At 35.9% G+C, this 23835-nt stretch overlaps 2 protein-coding genes across 2 annotated transcripts in view; one reads left to right on the forward strand and one right to left on the reverse strand.

The window, feature by feature from the left end:
• Positions 1–460: 460 nt before the first annotated feature.
• Positions 461–6876, reverse strand: smyd4 (SET and MYND domain containing 4). Its single transcript, XM_024264758.2, has 10 exons — positions 6647–6876; positions 6320–6464; positions 5960–6049; positions 4296–5268; positions 2796–3053; positions 1949–2133; positions 1737–1869; positions 1542–1658; positions 964–1087; positions 461–835 (listed from the first exon to the last, which is right to left on the reverse strand). Exons 1-10 carry the CDS (start codon positions 6778–6780, stop codon positions 712–714), a joined length of 2283 nt encoding a protein of 760 aa, XP_024120526.1. The 5' UTR covers positions 6781–6876; the 3' UTR covers positions 461–711.
• Positions 6877–7213: 337 nt separating this feature from the next.
• Positions 7214–23835, forward strand: part of LOC112141629 (replication protein A 70 kDa DNA-binding subunit) — a 39170-nt gene continuing 22548 nt past the window's right edge. The window contains exons 1-9 of the mRNA XM_024264764.2: positions 7214–7369; positions 7936–7983; positions 8511–8589; positions 8971–9079; positions 9382–9473; positions 9561–9650; positions 19348–19531; positions 20873–20975; positions 21084–21152. Coding sequence (XP_024120532.1) covers positions 7337–7369; positions 7936–7983; positions 8511–8589; positions 8971–9079; positions 9382–9473; positions 9561–9650; positions 19348–19531; positions 20873–20975; positions 21084–21152 — 807 coding nt within the window. The 5' untranslated portion in view covers positions 7214–7336. The remainder of the gene's footprint in view (positions 7370–7935; positions 7984–8510; positions 8590–8970; positions 9080–9381; positions 9474–9560; positions 9651–19347; positions 19532–20872; positions 20976–21083; positions 21153–23835) is intronic.

Raw genomic sequence — 23835 nt, forward strand, 5'->3', positions numbered from 1 at the left:
CGTCCCCTCCACTGGTCTCACCAGCCGCCTGTCAGTTGTCTTGACCTTGTCCAGCTTAACCAGGTCTACATCTGTCAAACTGGCTGCCTCCCCCTCAAACTGGTGATGTGAATGCCTCGGATTTTCAAGTTGCAATATTTTTTTCTCCCCATCGTGAATGTTTCTTCCTTGCAGAGCTTATGCTGATCTGAACCCTTACTCATTTATGCATTATTCTTTAATAGAATTGACTTTATAAAAGTTTTTTTTTTTTTTAACTGAAGGTCTCAGAGGACATGCACTGTAGGTTCAAGAGTCAAAGCTACATCTTCCTTTCCAGTCATTCAAGCATGAAATTGAATTAGTCAGTGGATAACTGCTGCCATCTAAAGGTCAGTGTTTCCAAGCAGCGGTTGAAGATATTTAGAGAAGTTCTCTCTTTTTTTTCTAATAAAGGCAAATAAATAAAAAATGTAACAAATCATAAAAAAGTTCATATTTATTTCCATTCATTTAGAGCCAAATGCATCCTGGAAATACCTGCTACATTTCCCACAGTTGTCAGCTTTGGCACTGAAGCATGAAATTGAAGTTATTGACGGATACATTCACACACGAGTGTTCACATCCAGAAATACAACAATTGCTTCACGCACAGAGAACATTTCCCAACGCTTTATTTTAATGAGCTTTATTGAATGTAGATTCATATTGCGTTTTCTGCAAAGACGACTACCCTCGAAGACAATCCTCCATGGCTTTCAGCTCCAGTAATTCAGGACAGTGGGGACCGCAGTGAAGGAGGAAGAGCCGCCTGACCTTGGGAATGACGGCGAGGGCTTGGCTTCTGGCACCGCTGGGAGGAGAAAAAGAAACACTTTTTAAGAAAACATGTCCAAGAAAACAGGAAAATGATGGAAGTTGGCTGTGATTGACGGCGCAGTGGGACTTCACAAAATCACGACTTGAGTGTAGCTCTCTCACCCATTAAAGTGCAGCTGAACTAATTTGAAGAGCTGTTGTCCCAGTTCGACGCTGTCCTCTCCATACTGAGAGCTAGTGGCTGCGGCGCCGCGCTCCAGATGAGACGCCGCCTTTTTCCATTCTCCTACAGCAACAGAGGAAAAAAGCCGATCTGAAGATAACGGAGATGCTGACATTTTGTCTGCAGCTCAGTCATAAAAAGGGAGGAAGCAACCAAAGTTTTTCCCAAGTGTAGCTGTGACTGCAGCTCAATGCTAAAACAAATTCTGCAAACCTATGAGTGTGAAAACCGATGGGACTTAAGCTTGAAGTCTTAAATGATGTTATCGCATCTGTCTCTACTTCTATAAAAAAAAATCACTAGGTTCCCATAAAATCTTAAGATTTTAAACTTGTTGACACTAGTATAATATAAACTAATTTACCTGTTCTTACCTGAAAGTCTTCCTTAAAAGAGAACTGCATTGAATATGTTTACAATGTATTAATATTGTGCTCTGAAAGCAGATTTTTCATGGAAACAAGCAGCCTCAATTATAGTAAACTGAGGCAACCACATGACATGTCACTATTCTTACCCATGGTAGCATAAGCTCTGGCTGTTGCATCAGCCAGCTCCCCCTGTAAAGGATGCGTCTGTGCAAGCATCAGCCCAGAATGACTCTCCGTCTGTTTCAGCAGCTGCAGAGCCTCGGCTTAAGGAGAGCAGAAAAAAAATGCATCAAAAATACCATCATATTTTTGGATTTGCATCTTTTTTTCCCCACAATCACCTGGTCTTTCTTTCTCCATGAGGTGCACAGCTTTTTCCAGAACAATCCTGATCTCCTGCAGCTTGTTGCTCACTTCTGCTGAAGTGGTTTGATAACTGCAGGTTGAACATAAGAACCTGCCTTCATGGCTTTTCTGAAATATCAAATGAAAAGGCATTAAATAACTAAAACATTCAGTTGAATAAATCCTCCAAACTGAGAGGTTAACACACTTTAACAACTGCTTTGCATTTGAAGCACAATAGTCCAGCCTCCGATGGACGTCCTTTGACACCCGGCTGGTTGGCTTCTTCATCTTTGTCTGGATTGCTGCAAGCCTCACACTGACACAGGAAGTAGTACTGTTCCTGCAGGAGGCGCTGGCGGTCTTTAGCTACCATCCTACTGCTGTGAGGACCTGAGAGAAACATGGAAAAGAGATGACAAATTCAAACCATAAACCACAATTTATCCTAAACAAGACTTAAAAACAATTAAAAAAAATAAAAAAATCAAAGATACAATCTCAAATGAACACAACTAAAAAATTGTGGGGGAATGCAACAAAATCTTAATTTTGCTCGTGTCAAAAACCTATATATTTTTTTAAACTGTTAATTTTTATTAATGATTCCAAACCCTGAAGTGTTTAAGATGCTATTCTGTGGCCACTATTTAAGCTTAGATCATGTATTAAAGCACACAATGGTGATTAAACTTTTTTTTTCCTTTTTGCTTCACTTTTAATAAATAACAGAAGTAAATAAACTATATTTCTTCTCTTTGTCGTGCAAGAACATTAAATTGATCTGACGTTGTTTTCCAAACAAATGCATAGATGTCTGTACGTGAATATTCAATTAATGATTTTTTTTTCTTAAATAGTAGCAAACTGTAAACCTGCTGTCTATTCTTTTAATGTTGCAGTTTTTTTTTTTTTTACCATACTTTCAACATTTGACTTGGAGTGGAGTTTATATTAGAGTTTACATTAAAATTTGCTCTTTTTTCCTGTTTTAGTATGATTCATCCTAAACAAAAATCTCTCCAAATACTAAAAACATCATTTTAATATCTTACCATAGCAGTGTAGGACTTCCTGTCCCGGACTGATAACTCTGGCTGCTCTCACCGTCACAGAGACCCCCCGAATTTCCCGCCTTTCTTCAGATATACTGATGTCTGCAAGTCCCTCCACACAACCTTCATCAGCAGGAACCGTGCTGAACACCAGGGTGGTGTTCGGACTGCAGGAATGATTGAGAAGACTGAGGGATGGGAACATCGCTGTGGCAATGCGGATTTCCTGCTGAGATTGCACTCTGGAGTTTTCCACTTCTGTTCAGAGGAGCAGATGTTAAAAGTTATTGAGCATCTACAATGCATTAAACACATGTCAAAGTCAAGGCCCGGGGGCCACATCCGGCCCGCCAGGTAATTATATCCGGCCCTCTAGATCATTTTATTATTAATGGCCCGATGTTATCTTGTGCTCATTTTTAACTTGGATAACTTTGACAAAATATATTTTTATGGAGAGTAAAGTATTGAAATGTATTCAAGGTTTAAGTTGATTTATTGTGGAATAATATTTCTGCCTGTTTATTATTTATAATTATGCTAAAGAGTTTTGTTTTAAAGTTTTAAAAATGGGCATTCTACTAGCTTTTTTGCTGATTTACTAAGATTTTTTAGGCCATTATGGAGTTAAGCTAATATTTCAGCTACATGCTAGCTGTTTTAGCTAATTTACACCTTTTACATTTTTGGGCTGTTTTGAAGTTTAGCTAATATTTCAGCTACATGCTAGCTGTTTGGCTAATTCAGGCTTTTTTTTTTTTACGCTGTTTTAGAGTGTAGCTAATATTTTAGCTAAATGCTAGCTGTTTTAGCTTATTTACACCTTTTACATTTTTTGGGCTGTTATGAAGTTTAGCTAATATTTTAGCTACATGGTAACTTTTTATTGGCTAGTTTACACTTTTTTAAAGTCTTTTTTGGCTATTTTGAAGTTTAGCTATTTTTTCCGCAACATGCTAGCTGTTTCGGCTAACTTAAGTTTTCTTGTTTTGGTTTTTTATGCTAATTTGTCAATTATCTAACATTTTAGCTGGCTATTAGCTTCAGCGTTTTCAACTATTAGCTTCAGTGATTTCAGCTATCAGCTTCAGGGTTTTCAGCTTCCGATATTAGCTATCAACTTCAGCATCTTCAGCTATCAGCACTAACATCTTCAGCGGCCAAATTCAGCTTACAGCATTCACACAAGCATTATTGCAGGTAACGCTATATATCTAGTTAATACTTATGCTAAGTTTTGAAGTTGTAAAAAATTACTTTTAGAGTGTTCAATAACTGTTTATCCTGTTAGCGTAAAATAAAGCAGAGAAACATCAAGGTTGCATAAAAGTCATCATTTGAGGATTGATAAATGCAAGCATTTAATTAAAACTAGCAAAGATTTAGTGGCTTCCTGTTTTACGATTGGATTAGGGAAAAAAACTAGACTAAAGGAAAAGCCGATGCCAAAATTTATTCCCACTGTAGTATAAAAACAAGTATTTTCTTTATAAAAGTCACCTTTATCTTGCAGAACAGTGATGGCCTGAGCATTGCACCTCAGCTGCAGCATGTGCCTCAGAATTGTACTTCCCAGCAGCCATTGCTCCGAGCTCTGCTCTGCATCACCTTCTTCCTCCTTTGGTCCGCATGGCAACGGGCTGTTTGCTGATGAGTGTTTGTTAATGTTCCTTGAAACAAGAAACAACCCTGCCTCGCTGAGCTTCATGCAGAGAGCTGCTGCAGTTATTGCATAGAGGAATCGCACAGCGGTGCTTTGATGACTTATATGGTGCAATAGGTGAAACACACTCATGTAGGAGTCACCATAGTGTGATGCAAAAGGATCCACCTCATCTGAGCATGGATTGGGATTGATCAGACCGTTAGCCTCCTCATGTCTGTTGGTGACAGGTTGTCTTGCTTCTTGAATGGTTTTCAAACCTGCCTTTAGTGTGATTCTGAGTGCTAAATGTGCTATGATGCCCATGGCCATTAGGTCTGCTTCCAGTGAACACTCCCAGCAGTGATGCTCCTCCCAGGCTTCCCGCTGACATCTAACTGAACAGTATCGGCTGTAACTGCACCCCTCACAAGGAACGGGACACAGAGTTTCAGCCAAACACTGGTGACAGCGCCTGTGCTGCGTTCCAAACAGTTCTGTCCTTGCATCTTTCTTCCTCGTCTCCTCTATTTCAGGTATAAGAACAAAGCTGTATGGCCTGTCGGTGAGAATCACATCTCCAGGTTCAATTCTCTCTACAGCCACCAGGTGTCGGCCTTTTTCCAAATTGTAGTCAATTGTCACTTTGGGACAAATCCTAACATTTGAAGCTGACACCCTGGCTTTTCCGTTGGAGCACAGACTTGGATTATCTTCAGTAGTTTTTTTACAGAGTTGATTCAGGCACATGGTGCGACGGTCCTGTAGTTTGTGTGATAGATGAGAGGGATAGCCGGCCTTCAAGGCTCTTTCAATGTCAGCAAGGCAGTCCTTGAGGAAAAATAAATAAAATAAAATAACTGACAAAAATCTGGCATTATGAGCTGAAAAAATACACAACTACTGTAACTTAAAAAAAATTGTGTTTTTGGTAGTCTTATCGCTGATTTAAGGGATCAGAACAGGCATTGCTAAGTTAAAACCCACTCCAAATATATTTTAATCTACTGTAAAATCGTTCACAACGGTCTTTTAGTTATGATTAGTCAAAAAAATTTTTTTTCAAGTTTATCAGAAACTCCATTCTAAGTTATGGGCGAGACCATTGAATCATAGAGCAACCCCGCCCCCCTTCCCTCTCCCTGCTGCTGATTCATGCCCAGCATATTTTCAACATCACAAATAAGCTCTTTTTCAAGTAGCATTTTTTCATCTTCTCCTAATTCACTATTTGAATAAAGAAATAGTCAGAAATGAAATTTTGAGCTTAATTCTCTTAATATATGTCCTCCATTATCAGAAAAATGCCACAAGTTAAAAACACAATTGTTATCTGAGTGTGTTTTTAATGTTTTTTGGGGGGGCAATCTGCAGAAAGACATAGTACTGTGTGTAGATCAGGAAAGTAACACATTACTATAGACAAAATGAAATGCTCTTTACTGACACAATTTATAATGCCGCTTGTGTTAAAATGACAATTAAAATAATTATACAAATTGTTGAGACAGTGCCCTCTCACCTGGTAGTGATTCAGATGGTAAAGAGCAGCTGATCGGTTTGCGTAGCACAGAGAGAGCTGCTCTGAACTACTAGGAGCAAAACAAATACCCTGTTGTGTTAGAGAAAAAAGACATTTGATATATTGTCCATATTGTGTCAAAAGTAAAGGCATGCAATTCGTTTTCACACTATTTTACTCAAAAAAAGTTAACCACAGATCTCAGAAGCTCTATGCTGTGAAAAGACTTTTATAAACTTGCCATACAATATTTAATAAACACTTCTCTTGAATAAACAGTTTAATTATTCCATAAACTATACTTTAATTACTGCATTTTATGACTTTAATGAAGAAATAAATGTGTATTTCACTCATTACCTGTGAATAGTGCAGAGTTGCAACCTTGTAGTCTGCAGCTTTGAAGTGAGAGTTACCCTTCTCCCTGTATTTAACTGCTTGCTCAGGGTCCTTCTTCATCAAGTATCCATCAGAGACTGACTTCATGAAGTCTAAGTCACTGTGACTGAAAAATACAAAGAAAATGAAATACAAAATATGTCTGTGGAGTTGGGTTAAAATCCAGTTTGTATTTTATTTGTCCAAATGCTTAAGTTGAGAATTTGGGTTATAACAAAACTACACTGAAGCAAAAGGGGAAAAAAAGTTTGTTGCAATTGCTATTCCAAAACAGGTTTTATTACTCACGTTGTTTGGCTTAAACCATATTTGAAAATATCATCAACATCCACCAAGGATGGAAATATTTCTCTCATCCCTGCATGAAGCGAACTCCATTTCCGGGCGACATGATTTTGCCATTGAACGCATGGAAGATCCATTACAGAATGCACTAGACTGATTTAAAGAACCACCAAGAACACATTTAAGGTTTGTTTATTGCAGCGTGCAACCATTTCCGGTTCTCAGAGAAGGAAGCGGAAATCAAAAGCTTGACTTCCTGCAAAAATTTTAAAATGACACAAGATAAATAATTTGTTAATTAAATACATTTTGAGTTTATTTTTGTGTATGCAAATGTACATACACAACGGGATAGTGGGAGGTATTTCATTCTAAACCAAAAGGATTCCGTCAAATTAGTAGATGGTGACAAACATAGGCGTTTTGCTTTTGCCCAATTTTCCCAATTTATAATAAAGTAGAAACGAGTAAAAAATATCACTCATTCACTGTTAAATACAAGTGTCTTCTAAAAAAATGTTTATTTCGTTCGTGTTTTGTTTTATTTTGAAGGGGTGCCTCTCCAACATCCGTTGAATCTTTTGTTTATTTCGAACTTTAATTTGTCGCTCTCGCGATAACATTGATCCTGTCTACAGAGCTAAGCTTGAGGAAAATCTTGCTCACTTAATTTAACAACTTTGCAACAAAACTATGACGATAACATTGACGCAAGGGGCTATTGAAGTAAGTACACTTATGTACTTAACCTTTTATTTCACTGACGCGGGATCCTTACGTCGTTATATTTACATTAGAAGCTACTAGCACTTGGAGCTAATGGGATTTAAATGGCAACAAAAACATGAAGCATTAGCAACATTTGTACTGTTTACACTTTAAAGTTGCAAATATGTATTTAAAAAGTCGTGGACTTGTTTTCTTTAGTATGATGGTTAATTTAAACCTGGTTTAAAAAACTCTATAAACTAGTGTTTGATTTAGTATTGTTTATATCCAGTGATGATGGAAATTAGTTTCCTTGAGGAGAAGAAGAAGAAGAAGAAGAAGAAGAAGAAGAAAGTCCTGTTTATTTTACCTAAATTTATGCAAATGTATTTGGGGATGGATTTAAATTACTAATGATTTAAGCAAGATGTGTTGCTAAATTTATACACTTATAAATAAACCCGTGCTTAGTTACTGGACTAACTGAGAGCTGTTGTGTATATTTAATCATGACTTTCGATTTTGGCAATGTTGCACTAGTTACATGATGTATGGTTTGATTTTATCATTTGATCATTGTTTAGGCCCTCTATAAAGGCATATCTATCAACAATCCTCTGCTTCAACTGCTGGTAAGTTCATCGGAATAACATGTAATAACATTCCAGCGTGACAAAATGCTTCATTATGACATTTTTTTCAATGTTTCCTGAAATTTAATTAGTTGTGACATTTTCAAATAATAAAATCTTTCCTAAGAGTTTCCTCTTTGACGATTGATGATACTTTTTGATAGTAATGAAGCTTAAACATTTCAAGCATTAACTTATGTTTGCTATAATTGAAAATCTGACTTTTTGCTCATTGAACAACCTTGACAAGAATTTAGATGGCACATTATTTGAAAAAAAAGGAAGTTAGCTTCTTGAAATTTACAGATGCTGCAGCAGTAAAGACATGCTGGAAAAACAGGGGCTGTAATAGCTCACATAATTTACTATGCTGTATTATGTATGTATATTATATTATTAGTTTATATGTTTTCTGTCTTGGTGGGACTTTTTGTATAATATTCTCAGTTGTCCAGTTTTGAAGATTTTGAGCTGTTAAAGCCTCTAAATGTTTTGTTCCCTTTACATTTTAATGTTTATTTTTCTAGAACATCCGTCAAATGACTAGTAACACAGGTCTACCCAGGTACCGGCTTATGATGAGTGATGGTCAGCATGTCTTGTCCTGTAAGTAATTTTTTGTTAAAATTTGCAACTTTTGTTTAGAAAACTGTTATGCAAAATGCAACTAACCAAATTGTTTGGTTTAAAAGTTCCCATTCAGTACAGTCCCAGATTGTTTTGTAAGGGTGCTTCCACAAAGGCTGGTTTGTTCTGTTCCCCTGTAGAGGGGCATTTGAAACTGTGATTATCACAGGGGGTTTATTGTGAAGAGACACCAAACCAGAAGAAGGTTTAAAATATATTTGCATTCCTCACCTGTTTGGACTCAATTTTTGGAGCTATTCCTGCTGTGAAAGCATCTTTATAAAAGTGATTTAGGAAAATGTTCAGCTGATTCAAAGTGTCAGAAACTACTTTCAAATATGTGTTCATGTGTTTGTTCAGCCTTTCTGCTCACCACCCAGTTGAATCATCTGCCAGAACAGAATCTGCTGGTGCAAAACTGCATATGCATGCTGAAGAAGGTGGTAACCAGTACGCTGTCGGATGGCAGGTATAACAGTTTTCACTAGGCTCTTCTTTTTTGTGACTTAAGTAAATCATTAAAACTATTAAAGTTGTGGGATTTTTGCCTTGTCTTGATATATTTCTATTATTTTTCATTTTTTGTTTTAGGATGACTTTTTTCTTCATCATTGTATTCTAATTTTATTTTATAACGTTCAATATTTCCTTTGTGTAAACATTACAACTTAATCGTTGAACTGTTCTAAAACAAGTTATATAAATCAAATCTCTGCAGTCACACTGCTTATTTAGCCCTTCACGGTGGTTCTTTTCTCTCGTATGCTCTAGGACTGCGGTGACTGTGATGGATATGGACGTGGTGCAGTCAGCAGAGGAAACTGGAGGGAAGATCGGGAATCCCGTCCCTTACAATAAAGATGGTAAAGCTTGTTGCATTCAAGTGCTCATAAGCAAAGAGTGAAGCTGAACCCTCGACAGGTCTCCTATAATGTTTGGTCTGTTTGCAGGCAAAATGTCCTCTCCAGCAAAGGTGCCTTCTACTTCTGAACCAGCTTCTTCTCCATCTGCCGCAGCACCCGGACCCTCATACAGAAGCAGTGAGTGTCTAATCAAAATATTTATATTGTTTTGGTTTCTGGGAATACTATCATAAACCCATTGATGATCCATCAGACCACTTCATCTCCAAAATTAATGTAATTTATTCTCTACTTGACAGCAAAAACATAATATATATATTTTTTCACTTACCTGTAAATAAATTCAGGCATCAAGAGGTTAAAGTGGTCTTTTGGACTTTTTTTTCATAAAACACATTGTTTAATGGGCAAAATGGGCTTAATTGTGGGCCATACGTCCATCCAAAAAATGTAGTTTTAGAGTGTTCAATAAATGTTGGTTGATGACCTAAGGTGCGTTTTGGATTTTGGCCCCCTGTGTGATTGAGTTTGACACCCCTGCTCTAAGCTAAGTAATTATTCGTCATAAAAGTTAAATTCCCTTTATTTGGCCTGTAGATTACCAATAAACAATTCTTTAAAAAAATCTTATTAATTATATAAAAAGATGTGAGGATGATTTCTTTACTGGACTAAATGAATAAAATATATTTATATATTGTAGACAGACATTGTGTTAAATACCACATGTAAAGAAGCATGTATAAAGAAGCCAGTTGTGATTATGAAATAAAAAAAATATGACGCTTAAACTGATAATGAATAAGGATTAACTATGAAAATTATAAAAAAGTTATTATCGTAATTTATTAAGTTTAAAAACAATACATTTGTCCTTTAAAGCTTCTCCGTTTTGCTTTAATCAAATGGATTAAAGCTTCTTTCAGGAATGTTGGTTATTATTTTGTGGTTTCTTATTTTGACCAATAGATGGAGCTATTTATTCTTTTAAATGCGTTGCAAACACATGCAGTCATGATTTTCTATCAAAATGTCATTTTTCTGCTGATGTGATTCAGGAACGACCTTTGAATGTATTTTTAATGAACCACTTTTACAACAGGATTAAGGAGAAAAAAGGGGAATTTTAGCTTTTTCTTCCATCAAACTTTAATTCTCAAACTTAATAAAGATAGTAAAGCAGACTCCTAAACATGCACAATACGGTAAATAAAGATCTGATGTTTGTCGTCCTAGATGACTCTTTTTAGAGTTTTGGAAACAATAATAAAAGTGCCACAAACCGGATTCATTTTTTTAAGTGGTGGATGTCAGAATGAGTGTCCACCACAGGTTCATACTACTACCGCTGGTACCGTTGGAACCTCTCCCACTTACAAAGCTTTGTTTCAATTATTTCCTAAGACCAGATGCTCATAACGTTGACATTGATTTTATTGTAAGGCAGAGACATACCCGGCAGTGGAAGATGCTGGCGTGTGAGTGGATAATGAGTGCTCGGTATACTGTGTTTGTCCGTGTGTAGGTGTGTGTCTGCATGTGTTGTGGCTGAGCGAGTGTGTGGGCTGATGGCTCCTCCAGTTCATGGGTTTATGAATATTGTGCTGAGAACCGATTCCCCCTGTAGCCATGTGCAGATGGAGGGGTGAGGAAGAGAGTCGACTAATTTGACTCGGCTGTGTGTTAAGCAGTTCATCAGATTTCACTCGTTACATCCTCTGATCCATGTTACCCAAGAGATCCCAACTGCCTCTCGGTTTAGTTGTTCTCCTGATAAAACGCTCCTGCAGTGTTCTTTTAGAGCTCAAAACAAGCTTTACGAATTAAGATTCAGCACTTTATACCACTGAATGTGCTTCAAATTGCATTTTTTTTTAAAAAGTCATTAACAAGATAAGTAAATGCCACAAACCATGTGTTCCCCGGTGCCGTGGCTAGGGAGACTTTCGTTTTACCGCAAGGTTTTAGTTTAAGCTTCTGCGAGGAGTCATTGTTCACGAGTCCCTCTTTGCTAATTTGGCTCATTGCCTCTTTCACTTACATCTCTCTCATTTGTACCACAGCTCCTCCCAGTAGGATTTAAAGAAATCCCTGAAAATCCTCCTCTAAAGTTTGCTGCAATCAGGTCTTTTTGATGTGCCCCTATATAAACCCTCAGATCCAGAGAGAAAGCGAGATGGGGAAAGGTAACTGACGTTTGCTGGCTCCGGTCTTTATTGGACAATCTAGTGTGTGTGTGTGTGGGTGTGTGTGTGGACTCAAAAGAGCAGTTTTGTTTATGACGATGCATTTGTCTCACCTCAAGTTCTGATCCTGTTCTGGTGCCTTTACAGGTCCCCGCTGTTATGTAGTAAGAAAATGTATGGCCTGGTTATTGCAATAACTCACAACTTATGTAAAAAAATCATATATTGCCGAGTTTAAAGTTTATTCTAATAAAAAAATATATTAAACAAGTCTAAAATTTGAGAATTTCTGAGACTTTTTTAGACTGTAAGAAGTAAGTAAGAAAGTTTAAAATTGTCACTACTAGTATTAGCTAGAAACCTGATAGTTAACCCTTTAATACCGGAGTTGACACCTAAATAGCAGATCCTCCTGGACATATTGTATATCTTTGACCTTTTACGCAATCAATAACAACTAACCTGTTTTAACCTAAATAAAAAGCACTTTTCATATCAGCTTTCCACCAATATGCAACATCTCACAAATATAAAATGTTGCACAAAACGGTATAATGCCACTTTTCTCCATGACTGAATCTGCTTCACTTCTAAAAATATGTTGCATATCAACGCAAGAGTTTTTATGTCTACTTCAGAATCCACTGAAATATAGTTTGTTGCATCAACGTTTGAACCAATGAGATGTATGCCAGGAGGTGCTACATTAGCTTGTAGCATACGCAAATGTCGAGATGCCTGTTTACTGGTGTGCTATGGTTGCACAAACTGGAAAAACAAGAATGTAAAATGTTACTGTCAGCTAATGAAAGAGAACTTATGGAAAATCTTTTATAGTAGCAAATGGATCATATCGTAGATTTGAATAAAATCACAACCGTGTATCAGGTATGGATTTTGTTTCCTATATAATAACATATTTATATGTAGAAAATTTTGAAAAGTTATCTAAAACATTAATACTACAACCTGGGTTTATTTTTGTGATGATCAAATAGTTTTTCTCTTTTTAAAATCAGACCAAAATGAAGTATTTTATAGTCATTTTACTGTATCTGCTAAGCCATGTCTCATCGTTCACTCACATGTCCAATATTCATTCATTCAAATATGGCGTCACTCTTAACGTATCTTGGACGATAATAACTTGCTAGCATAGGATCTCTAGCAATATATCTCATTCATTTGAATAATCATGATTGTTGAAAGAATGTCAACTCTGGAGCTAAATCTACAGAGTTAAAGACCCACTCCAAGGAAAAATATCTTTATATATATATATTTAACATTAAAACTGCATTTCTGAAAAGTAATTGTGTAAATGCTTTGTAAGCATGATAGTGACCTGTAGTAATCCTGTACATGTACATCTTCTGTACAGTTTTTGGTATCAAAATGTTCAACATGTTACGGACATTATCTCTTGTTTTTTTTTGGTTTACGCAAATGAATGGTCATTTTTTCAAATCCTTTAAAACTTTGTGCATTTTTGACAGTATTATAGCATCATGTTAGCTTTTTTTGCTAATTTGGCATCTATTGAGGTTTTCTGGGGCTAATTCTGAGTTAAGCTATTATTTTAGCAACGTATACGCATTTTTTTGGCTATTATAAAATCTACTGAGGTTTTGAGCAAATTCCAAGTTCATACCTTTTATCCAATTTTACATTTTTTGCATTTTTTGCATTTTTCAAGAAATCCTTCAACTCCTTTGTACACATTAAGTATTAAGTATTTTAGCAACTTTAGCATTATGCAAATACTTTTAGCATTTTCAGCCATTCCCTTCAGCTATTAACAGTAAATTATTTCAGGGATGATGGGAAATGAGGCAAGGCTTATTCAACTTAGAGGCAAATTTCTGATGAACTACTGCTGCTCTGCTGAAACCATATCATTGAAAACAACGCAGGGTTTTTAATGTGGGCAAAAAGTGTTATACTCCTAATTAAAAGACCACTTTTACAATAGATCAAAATATGACATGAGTGGGACTTTAAAGGGTTAAGATTTAGTGAAGGAGACAAATCAGAATGTCTATGCTCATCAGTTTATGTGGAAATGATCAGTCTTGTAGTACCTCCATTGTCCTGTGAAATTTCAAAAAATAATTAGGCTATTCCATCAAACACTTAGTCATCATGGCGTCTCTCAGCCTGATGAACGCGTAGCCTTTCTTGAAGTTCTACCCATTGTGAATATTGGAACGACTAAACACTGTTCCCAGTGTGTTCTATACTTGATCAGCTAAGGACAAATGAACTCCTAACTACTCAATGACCTCTACAGGTCACTCATGTCTTCTTCAATCAAATTCAGGTCGGCAGTTGTCGCCTGTAAATCGACTGCAGGGTTTGCACTGAGCTATCGGACGCCTTCTGACTCTTGAGCTCCTCTCAGAAATACTGTCACATTCTCAACGAATGTGGCCATCCAAGATTTGCAATTATTAAACACTACATGTTGTTGTTAGAAAAAATGTTTTGTGACATTTTCTGAAAAACATAAAAAAATATGTAATTTCATTGTATTTGTTCAGATTTTTTTCCTGTTTCAGCCCTGAAAAATAACCAAGGGCTCTTCTTATTTTTTTTGTTTCCATTTTCTTTAACTCATTTAACAATCAAGCCCATTTTTGAGAATGGATTCATAGGTGCAAGGACAAACAGTCATGTTTGTAATTACTTATAGACAGAAAACCTCCATCAGTATAAGAGCTCCTGCTCTGTTACAACCTTTGACCTCTGACATCTTTGGAGGGTATCCGCTGCATCTCGCCTGCTAAATAAATCATTTTAAAGGCTTTGTGTATTACACCACGATTAATAGTTTCTGAATCGCAAGTGACTCTCTACCCCATTAATTCACAAGTGGTTTTATTAATATTCTGAAACTCCTCTAAGAAGTCGAGCGGTAAGTGTGAAGTTGGAGGTCACCCGGCAATATTCAGAGGCAGATCTTTGTTTCAGTTAAATATTTATCAGGAGTTATCTCTCGAAATGACCCCCTTTTCAAACGGCTGTGAACTCGACATTTTAAATCCAAATAGAGATCTTGACTTGCAAATTTGGGTGTGGGCTGAAAATAAAATGCTCATTATTTTTAAATGACCCCCTGTGAAGATCTGCTTTGTCCACCCACACAGTTTGTGTGTATACTCTTATTATGACGCTGACATTTTTTTTGTACAGCCTTGTCCGAGTATTATTCCTTACAACTGTCCTTGTGGCTAGATACTGCGGGTGAAAAAAATAAGCCAAGTTGTAGATTGATTGGTGAGCAAAAATGTTCATGCAGCAACAGGTGTAGCAAATACTTATGCAACACGGTTTAACCCTTCCGCTCTCCTTAGTTTGTTTACATTGAAAGTTGGGTCATCTGGACCCCCCAAGACAGTGCGCTGAACTTTTTTTTATGTTTGATTTTTGAGTTTCACTATAATGTCCATGACAGACATAAAATCCTGTCCACCTTTGTCATGGAAGGAATCACATATCAATATGTGGTTGGAGTCAACTGGACCCCAAAGAGAGCGGAAGGGTTAAAGAAAGACTAAAGGATCTGAGATATAGGTGTATCGTGTAGGTTTTTCTGTGTTTTTTTATTTTTTATTTTTTAGCCCTCCTAAACTCTACAGGTTGTCTGAATTCCTTCCCTACTCATTATAGAGTGCACTATATAGCATGTTTGCCATTTTGTAGTGCTGTCTGAATATACAACTCCAAAATCAAGTGTCCTAGAAATTTCCCAGAAGTTTTTGCAAAAAACCAGTGTGCATTGATGCTCACTACATTATCAAATTTAGACCACAATGCATTGCATTTGAAACATTTTAGCAAAAAACAAAAAAAGTGCTTTAAAGGTAGTTTTTTTTTTTAACTATCCACATTTTCATCTTCAGAACACAGTGGATTCATAAATAAACACCGTAAAATGTTGATATTGATTACATTTTCACTTTGTGAAATGGGTGACGTCATATCCGCCGTTGAGTAGTCCTGCCACAAACGATTAATTTAATAGTTGACTAATCACCGATTATTTTTTGGGATTAGTCGACTAATCGGGTAATGCGCAAACTGGATGTAAAGGACACATCCTTAGCTTTAAAACTGAAAAAATCCTAAATTAGCCAAAACAGCTAGCATGCAGCTGAAATATTAGCTAAACTCCAAACTAGCCTAAAAAAAAAAAAAAAGCCAAAATAGCTAGCATGCAGCTGAAATATTAGCTAAACTCCAAACTAGCCTAAAAAAAAAAATAGCCAAAATAGCTAGCATGCAGCTGAAATATTGGCTAAACTCCAAACTAGCCTAAAAAAAAATAGCCAAAATAGCTAGCATGCAGCTGAAATATTGGCTAAGCTCCAATCTAGCCTAAAAAAAAACCAAATTAGCCAAAACAGCTAGCATGCAGCTGAAATATTAGCTAAACTTCAAACTAGCCTAATAAAAAAAAAATTGCCAAAACAGCTAGCATGCAGCTGAAATATTGGCTAAACTCCAAACTAGCCTAAAAAACTCAAAAAAACAAATTACCCAAAATAGCTAACATATTGCTGAAATTTTGGCTAAACTCCAAATTAGCCTAAAAAACAGAACAAATCCTAAATTAGCCATAATAGCTAGCATGTAGCTGAAATACTAGCAAAACTCCAAAATAGCATAATAATCCTTAATAAATGTCAAAATAGTTCAAAAAGCTAACAGAATGCTATTATAACTTTTCACTTTACAACACTCTGACTCCATATAATATAAAGTAACGACTAATTGACTATTCAATTAGTCATCGATTAGTCGACTAATCGTGGCAGCCCTACCGTTGGGGAAAAACAAAACAAAACAAAAAAAAAAATGTGAGCATGGTGTCCAAATTGCTTTTAAAATCCAGAGCCCTGTATAGTCCTGCAGTAGTTAGGGATTGGGGTGGGTATTCGGATATAGGCTCAGTGGGGGTGGGTTGCTATATGTCAATAGTCCTGCCCACAACATAGAATTGTATGTCTAATGAGCTATTGCATAAAAAATGTCCTAAAAAACAACAAAAAACATTTTTTTTTAATTTAGGCTAAAAGCTTCATAATCATAATTCAAATATCACTGTGAAAAAATTTATAATAAATAAAAAAAGAATGGTTGAAGTGAGAGTTTAAACTCCCAAACTTTCATGCAAACATCAGTTCTAAAACTAAATTGGAGCCTAAAAGGCTTTTAATTTTGATCTCCTAATAAAAACCGTTTTTGACTATAAAGTCTGTGATTATTCCACAATTTAACAATTCAAAATAAATTCATGAAGAGTCGCAGTCATTGTGGTCATACTATGGCTGGTTTCAAAGCAAAAGGACTTTAAAGGTTCATCTAGAAACTTTACTGCTCATCCTCATAGCTGAAGTTCTTACTGCTGATGGAGAATTCAGGTTATTTACCGTATTTTTCGGACTATAAGTCGCACCGGAGTATAAGTCGCAGGGGCCAAAAAATGCATAATGAAGAAGAAAAAACCATACATAAGTCGCACCGGAGTATAAGTCGCATTTTTTTCAAGTAATTTATTTTACAAACTGGTTGAAAAAAACAATATTACATCATCCTGGAAGGTAAGTTATAACATTCATAAGTGAATAGAAAACAGGCTGAATATGTGTCAACACATATTCACATATTAGAATCATGAAAAAAACGAAAAGGTGTAGCATTTATATAACATAACAGTTTTATTTAACTATAGCCTCAAGAACTCATCAACTTTGTATCTTTACTGTAATTAATTGCACGGAATCTCACTCCATATCACTAAATCCCTTAAATTCTTCGTCCTCTGTGTCACGTCTGAATAACTAAAGTAAATAAAGTAATTGCATAGATCACCATAAGAGGGCACTCTAGACTTACAGTCCATATCTCATCATTAAAAATTCGTATATAAGTCGCACTGGAGTATAAGTCGCAGGGACATTCAATCTATGAAAAAAACCGCGACTTATAGTCCGGAAAATACGGTATGTGCTAACTACTTCAGAGGTGTGTCAAAAAGGTAAAATAACTAGATTTTATGTAGGCTGATGCAAATGTCAATGCTCCAACTCTTATCAGAATGGTCAGCTAATGTCCTGTTACTTAGTGAAGGTCTGGCTCCGATGTAGTGGCACTCTAGTTGTTAATGGTTCGTGTGGTGGGTGTGATTGAAGCCTTTATCTCCTGGGCCAAGATGTCAAAACGTGACTGTACATGGGAGAAAAATCAAGGTTCATCTCCACACTCACAAACACACAACCTTGTTTGATATTATATTTCGTCCTCATCGTGACAGCTTTTGGCACAAAATCTGGATTTTAATAAAGCAACCCTCATTTATAATCACCAAAAAATATTAATTTAATCAGGCAAGCTTTACTCCTCAGTCTTGCTTTCATAATTTTACCTCCACTCGCATTATTCCCCATTCCACCACCCATCCAAATTCAGTTCTTTTGCTCTAAGCTTGCTTTCATGCGCCTCATCCTGGCAGCACACACATGAATATTGAAGTTAATTACCTATCACCTCAAAATAGCTGTTCAGTCTGCGATTTTTCCCCAAAACAATGTAGCCAAAACACACACACACTCACACAAGAGAGGGCATCTCGGAGTTTAGGACTGGACGGAACAGGAGCTTTAATCATGGGGGGAGCAGTCTCTGTGGAATGAAATAGCTTTATCCCTGATACTTCATCTAACCAAATGCTGTTGCTCAATATGGTAGATCACTCTTGCCAAAACAAAGCATTACATAAGAAGTATGTTGACAACAGCTAATTATTTTTGCTTGAGTCATGCAAATGGGAGGGAGGCTTCTTTATTGTGGGAGGTAAAATGCCTCTATTAAAGTCTGTGGTTCTTTTGTTCAAAAGATTGTTTTGTGAAGTACATAAACTTTGTCATTTCCTATCAGATTTTGTGTTTTATTCTATTTGAACTAAGGTAATGCACTGTTTTCTTCAGATTTTTATTGTAGCACTGTAACTTCACATTTAGTTAAATAAGTTGCATTCTAAATTTATTTGAATGGAAAACATGTTCAATTCAAATCAAATGGAACCGTCTTTTTCAGTGAGATCAAAACCTACGATTGTATTTAAAATCTTGCATGGAGAAGACATATAGGACTAAAGTAGAGTAGTAGTTTATTTTTAAATAATGTAATATTTGATTAAATAGTTGTTGCAGGTTTTATAAATGATCAGGAATTTTTAATTGTGAACAGGAGCCAAACACTAAGTTTATTCTTCTTTCTGCTCCTTTTCAGTCATGATATTTAAATTGAACATTTTTTCCGTTTTAATGAGTGAAATAAACTGACATGAAAAATGAAAATTAACATAGAATATGTAATAATGTTAATAAGTATAAAGATGCAAACACATGAACAAAATCATGCTTAAGAATTGATTTTGCTTTTTACAAGTGATGTGTTCATGTGCAACAATTAACATTAAATGTCTCATTTTAAATCAGGATTTGGGATAGCAACAGTCTGGTCCATTTTTTCCAATTATCTTAAAATAATAAATATGCTTTCTCAAATATATGGGTGGAAATTTTTTATTTATTTACTCCAACATTTTTGTTTTAGTTATAGCTAATTTTTTTCCTCCTAATAAATTGCATTTGTAAAAATGTCAATATTTTTTTGTCTTTCAGCCTCTTTTTCTAAACTAGGAACCAGAGGTAAAGCTGCTGAGAGGTCTCCGGCTGATTCACCCATGAAGGTTTCACCAGCAAAAGGCACAAATTCACCAATGAAAGTTTCCCCCATGAAGGCTTCCCCCACTAGCTCTCCAGCTAAAGTCTTTCCTATTTCAGCGCTCAATCCGTACCAGAGCAAGTATGTCTTTCCTCTTCTTTTTAGTGTTTGTTAAACTTTAAGAACACTCTTTTTCTGATTCTTTTTTTTTAAATGCATACATTTAGTATTTCATTTCCATTTCTTTTTACCATATACAGTTTAGTCAATCTCCACAGAAATGACCTCTCATTTCTGCTGCAGGCACTTGAGGCATGTTTGTGTTGGTGCATGCTCATGTAAGCATTTTTCTGAATTGGAATGTACAGCTATATGTTTGCATGGAAATGAAATGACCAAAACTGCAGAAGAAATAGACACTTTCCAGGCAGGAGCTGTTGGGTTTTATGGAAGACTGCCGCAGGTTTGATTGTGTTATTTGGGCTAGCATGAATTGGGGCTTCTTAGTTTTTACGCTCATACTTTCCCTCTTATAAGCTTTTCTAACTAGTTTTTATGCTTTCCAACTCTTGTTGTTTTCTTTTTTTCTTCTTCAAAAAAGTTTGTTTCCCTGAACTAAAAATTGGTAACATACACAGGTAGTTTAAAGGAAAATGTACTCTTCATTCTTCATTTTAGGCTCTGACAACAACGTTATAATTGACACTGCAAGTAGCAAAAATGAACTTGGCCTCTATAGGTGTTGTGATGGATGACTGCTCCAACTTTAATTTTAGGGAATACCCATAATGCACGAAATATATGACTTCAGCTGGCGTGTCTTCTGTGGAAAATCCAATAAAGGAGTAATGCAGCTGAGAACCACTGTATCAATGTGGAAAACAGAAAAGCAACATTTACTGGGTTATTTTGGTTGTAAGGTGACAACATTGACCACATGCTATAATTGGCTTCTGGCCACCATAAGCCCTGGCGTAATAGACTTTGGTGGAGGAATCGTATCCATTTTGAGCAGGAAATAGGGTTCATTCTAGGCCAGCGTCTGTTCTTATGATAGAGGATTTAATTGCACAAAAAGCTATAACATAAATATCCTGGCCTGCATTTAAATAAGCTCACTGCTGCATTTTTAGTTGTTGTTAAACAGGAAATAAAAATAGATTTAAACGGTGATAACAAACACATGATTGACTCTTGAAAAAATAAGTTTGATACTTTTTTTTTTTTTTACTTTCAAGGAACTTTACATCAGAGATTAGCATTCCTAGTGGTCTTTTATCATGATTATGCTGTTTTTAGCTAAAATAATAATAAAAAAACCCACTTCTGTTGTTTTCTTGGACATAATTTCTGCAGAGCTACAGTGGTTGATCAGAAATTCGCCTCTAAGACACCCAAGACGCTTTGATATTTTCATTAATTAATCATTAATCAAGTAATTTATGTTTTTTCTCTCAAACTCTCATTTCAACGCATTTCAAGGTGGACCATCAGAGCAAGAGTTACTAATAAATCCAATGTCCGTAAGTGGAGTAACTCCAGAGGAGAGGGCAAGCTCTTCTCCTTTGAAGTTGTGGATGAGAGTGTGAGTAAAGAAATCTTTTTTTTTTTTTTTTTTTGCTTCATGTCAGCATACTGTGTCGCACATGACTGCTTTTGCTTTATCCATACAATGAAATATGCTGGTCAACAGGGGGAAATCAAGATTACTGCCTTCAACGACGAAGTGGACAAATTTTTCTCTCTGCTGGAGCAAGGCAAGGTGAGCAGATTCCCCCTCATCCATATCTGTTGGTACGTTAAGTGATAGGAGCTGCCTTGAAATACACAAAAACCCAAGAGTTTTACCAAGGCTGTGCATCAGCCAGTATGGATGAACAGGATATTGTGGAGTTTGAACTTCGTTTCTAATAAATACAAACAATCTAATAATGGTCTATGAAGTTTGTGGAATTTCACATAAGACATTTTTAAGCTATTTTGAGTTTTTTGTATTCGATTATATGCACATGAAAAGCAAATAAATTGTGATTGTTTCATAAATTCCTCCTAAAAACGATCTTAAGCAATCTTTGTTCCATTAGACTTGAAATATGTGCCATTTAGCATAGTTGTACTGTTTTATAGTTGTTGGTTATCACCACTGGGACAGAAATGGCTGCAAGTTTTGTTGTCTTTCTAATAAAGGATTCTTGTGCATATTTTATTGCTTTGCGTCGCGAGCTACAGAGCCTAAAGAGATAGTCCTGGTACTTTGAAGTGGGATTNNNTTTTTTTTTTTTTTTTTTTGTCCCAATTTTTAGCCGTCAAATGATTGCTTTATGTATTTGCCTTTAAAGTAAAGTCGTCTAAAGTAGTGGACAGTTAATTTAAAAGCTGGAAGGTCTAAATTTTTGTTTGATTTTTGTCAATCATGGATGTTTAGGTGACACCACAGTGCTTCACTGTTTTTTATTTTTTTGGAGCATCTCTTTTCAAACGTTATGTGCTTCTGTTCAGAGGCCACTGTGGAATATCCATGTTTTCTTGAGACAGAAGGAACTTTGTTTCTGTCCAGTCTGTTTCTCTTTTTTTGGTGGTATTTTAAATTTTCAGTGAAAACTTTTTTTTTTAAATTAAATTACAACTCCTGTTATCTTTTAAACTATTGTAAAAGTGTTCCTCGTGGTCTTTTTTATGATTGGCATTTTTTGCCAAAATTAAAAAAAAGTACTGTTGTTTTCCAGGACATAGTTTCTGCAGAGGGGCAGGAGTTCATTAGAAATTCACCTCTAAGTTGTAGGTGGGACTTTTGGTGTGTAGAACCCCACTCCCACTTCCCATCATCCATCTGCTCTCTCGATGGCTTACAGCCCTTCAAAAACCCCAAACCTAACATTAGTTGTGCATCAAAATTAGAGTAACACAGGAGCTATCCAGCTGTATAGTTTTAAACCAGATGTCAGCTCAGACAAGGAAAAACGGACAACATACATGAATCTATTCAATAACAAATGGTAGGGAATTTGGCTTTTTAAACAGTTGAAACAATTTGAAAATAGAAATGCAATTTGAGCCTCATATTCCTTTTAAACGTCCTCCATCACTAGAAAAATGCCACAACAAGAAGTTAAAAACACCAAAAATATTTTTTTTTAATCAAAGTGGGTCTTTAACACCTAATTTTGGAGTAAAGTTTGTTAAAAAATATCCAATCGCTGAATGACTGTTCTATCATCTTTGTAACCAATTCAAATGGCAGTAAATAAACACACTAGATATACAAAGTAGAATCCTAAGGTTGTAAAGATTAAGTTTCATTAAATTTTTTTTATTGTGTTACAGTATCTATCCACATGTCCCACTTTGTCCCGTTTTTCCTTGCTAGTCCATCTCAACGTCATCCTGAGCTAAAAGTTACACACACAGAACTAAAACCTCTCAAACCTGAAAACGTTTTCTGCTCCTTCCACCTTCCTCACTCAAATACGACACTGATCATATCCCGTAAAGTTGCCCATGACCAACAGCCAAATAAAGACACCCCAGTCCCACTACGTAGAAGAATGTAATTTAAGTCGCTTGTGCTAGCTGCCCCTGTTCTACATTCAGTCATAAAAGCCTTTGCCTCTGTTTGAAAACTGCTTTCCTCTCAGGAGCATTATGCCGTGTTGTCGTTCCACACATAAAGCTGTGCCACTCTCATTGACTGATCTACCACGGATCGCAGTGACATTTCCACTTTCAAGTGAAGATTTTTTACTTCACAGAAATATGTCCTCCTCTGACATAAAAACTTGATCTGATTTGCATTTTTTTTACTCTTATTCAATTATATATATATAAAAAGAAACACTTTATGTAAAGTTTTATTTTTATATGTACTAAAGCTGGAATGTTGCTTCAATTTTGCTAAATAATTACATCATATTGTGACTCACTTGTCACCACAAGTTTGTATTAATTTTTTTAGTAAAAATACGATATAAAAATGGGTACAAATAGCAAAAATAGATTTTTGATAAGTAGAAATAGTCGGGATTGATAATCACTTTTCTGTCAGTAGCTTTAACATTTATTTGCAAATGACGTTAAGTTAGCTTAATCTAAAAGCGAAAAAAGTGATATTTTTCTTAAGTTTAATTGTTAATTTTGAACCACTTCATAATACGTTGTGTAACTTTGATAATTACGTTGATATCCAAGAGCTTGGTTGTGTAAGCCCTCCTCCAGTTTGTGCTTCCTCCCATCCAAGGATAAATACAGGATTTATTCTCCTTTCCACCTCTGGAAGTCAGACTCGTTTAGTCATTTATCTGTTCAGAGTATTGACAGAGCAGTCAGAGAGTCTGAACAAACCAAAAGGATTCCTACATAAGTCTCAGGCTTCTGTCTCTGCATATGTTAAATTAAAAAGGAAGTGAGGGGATGATAAGGAATCCCAGAAAAAAAAAAAAAAAAAAAAA

The sequence above is a fragment of the Oryzias melastigma genome, linkage group LG14 (genome assembly GCF_002922805.2).
Source record: "Oryzias melastigma strain HK-1 linkage group LG14, ASM292280v2, whole genome shotgun sequence".
NCBI classification, from domain to species: Eukaryota; Metazoa; Chordata; class Actinopteri; order Beloniformes; family Adrianichthyidae; genus Oryzias; species Oryzias melastigma.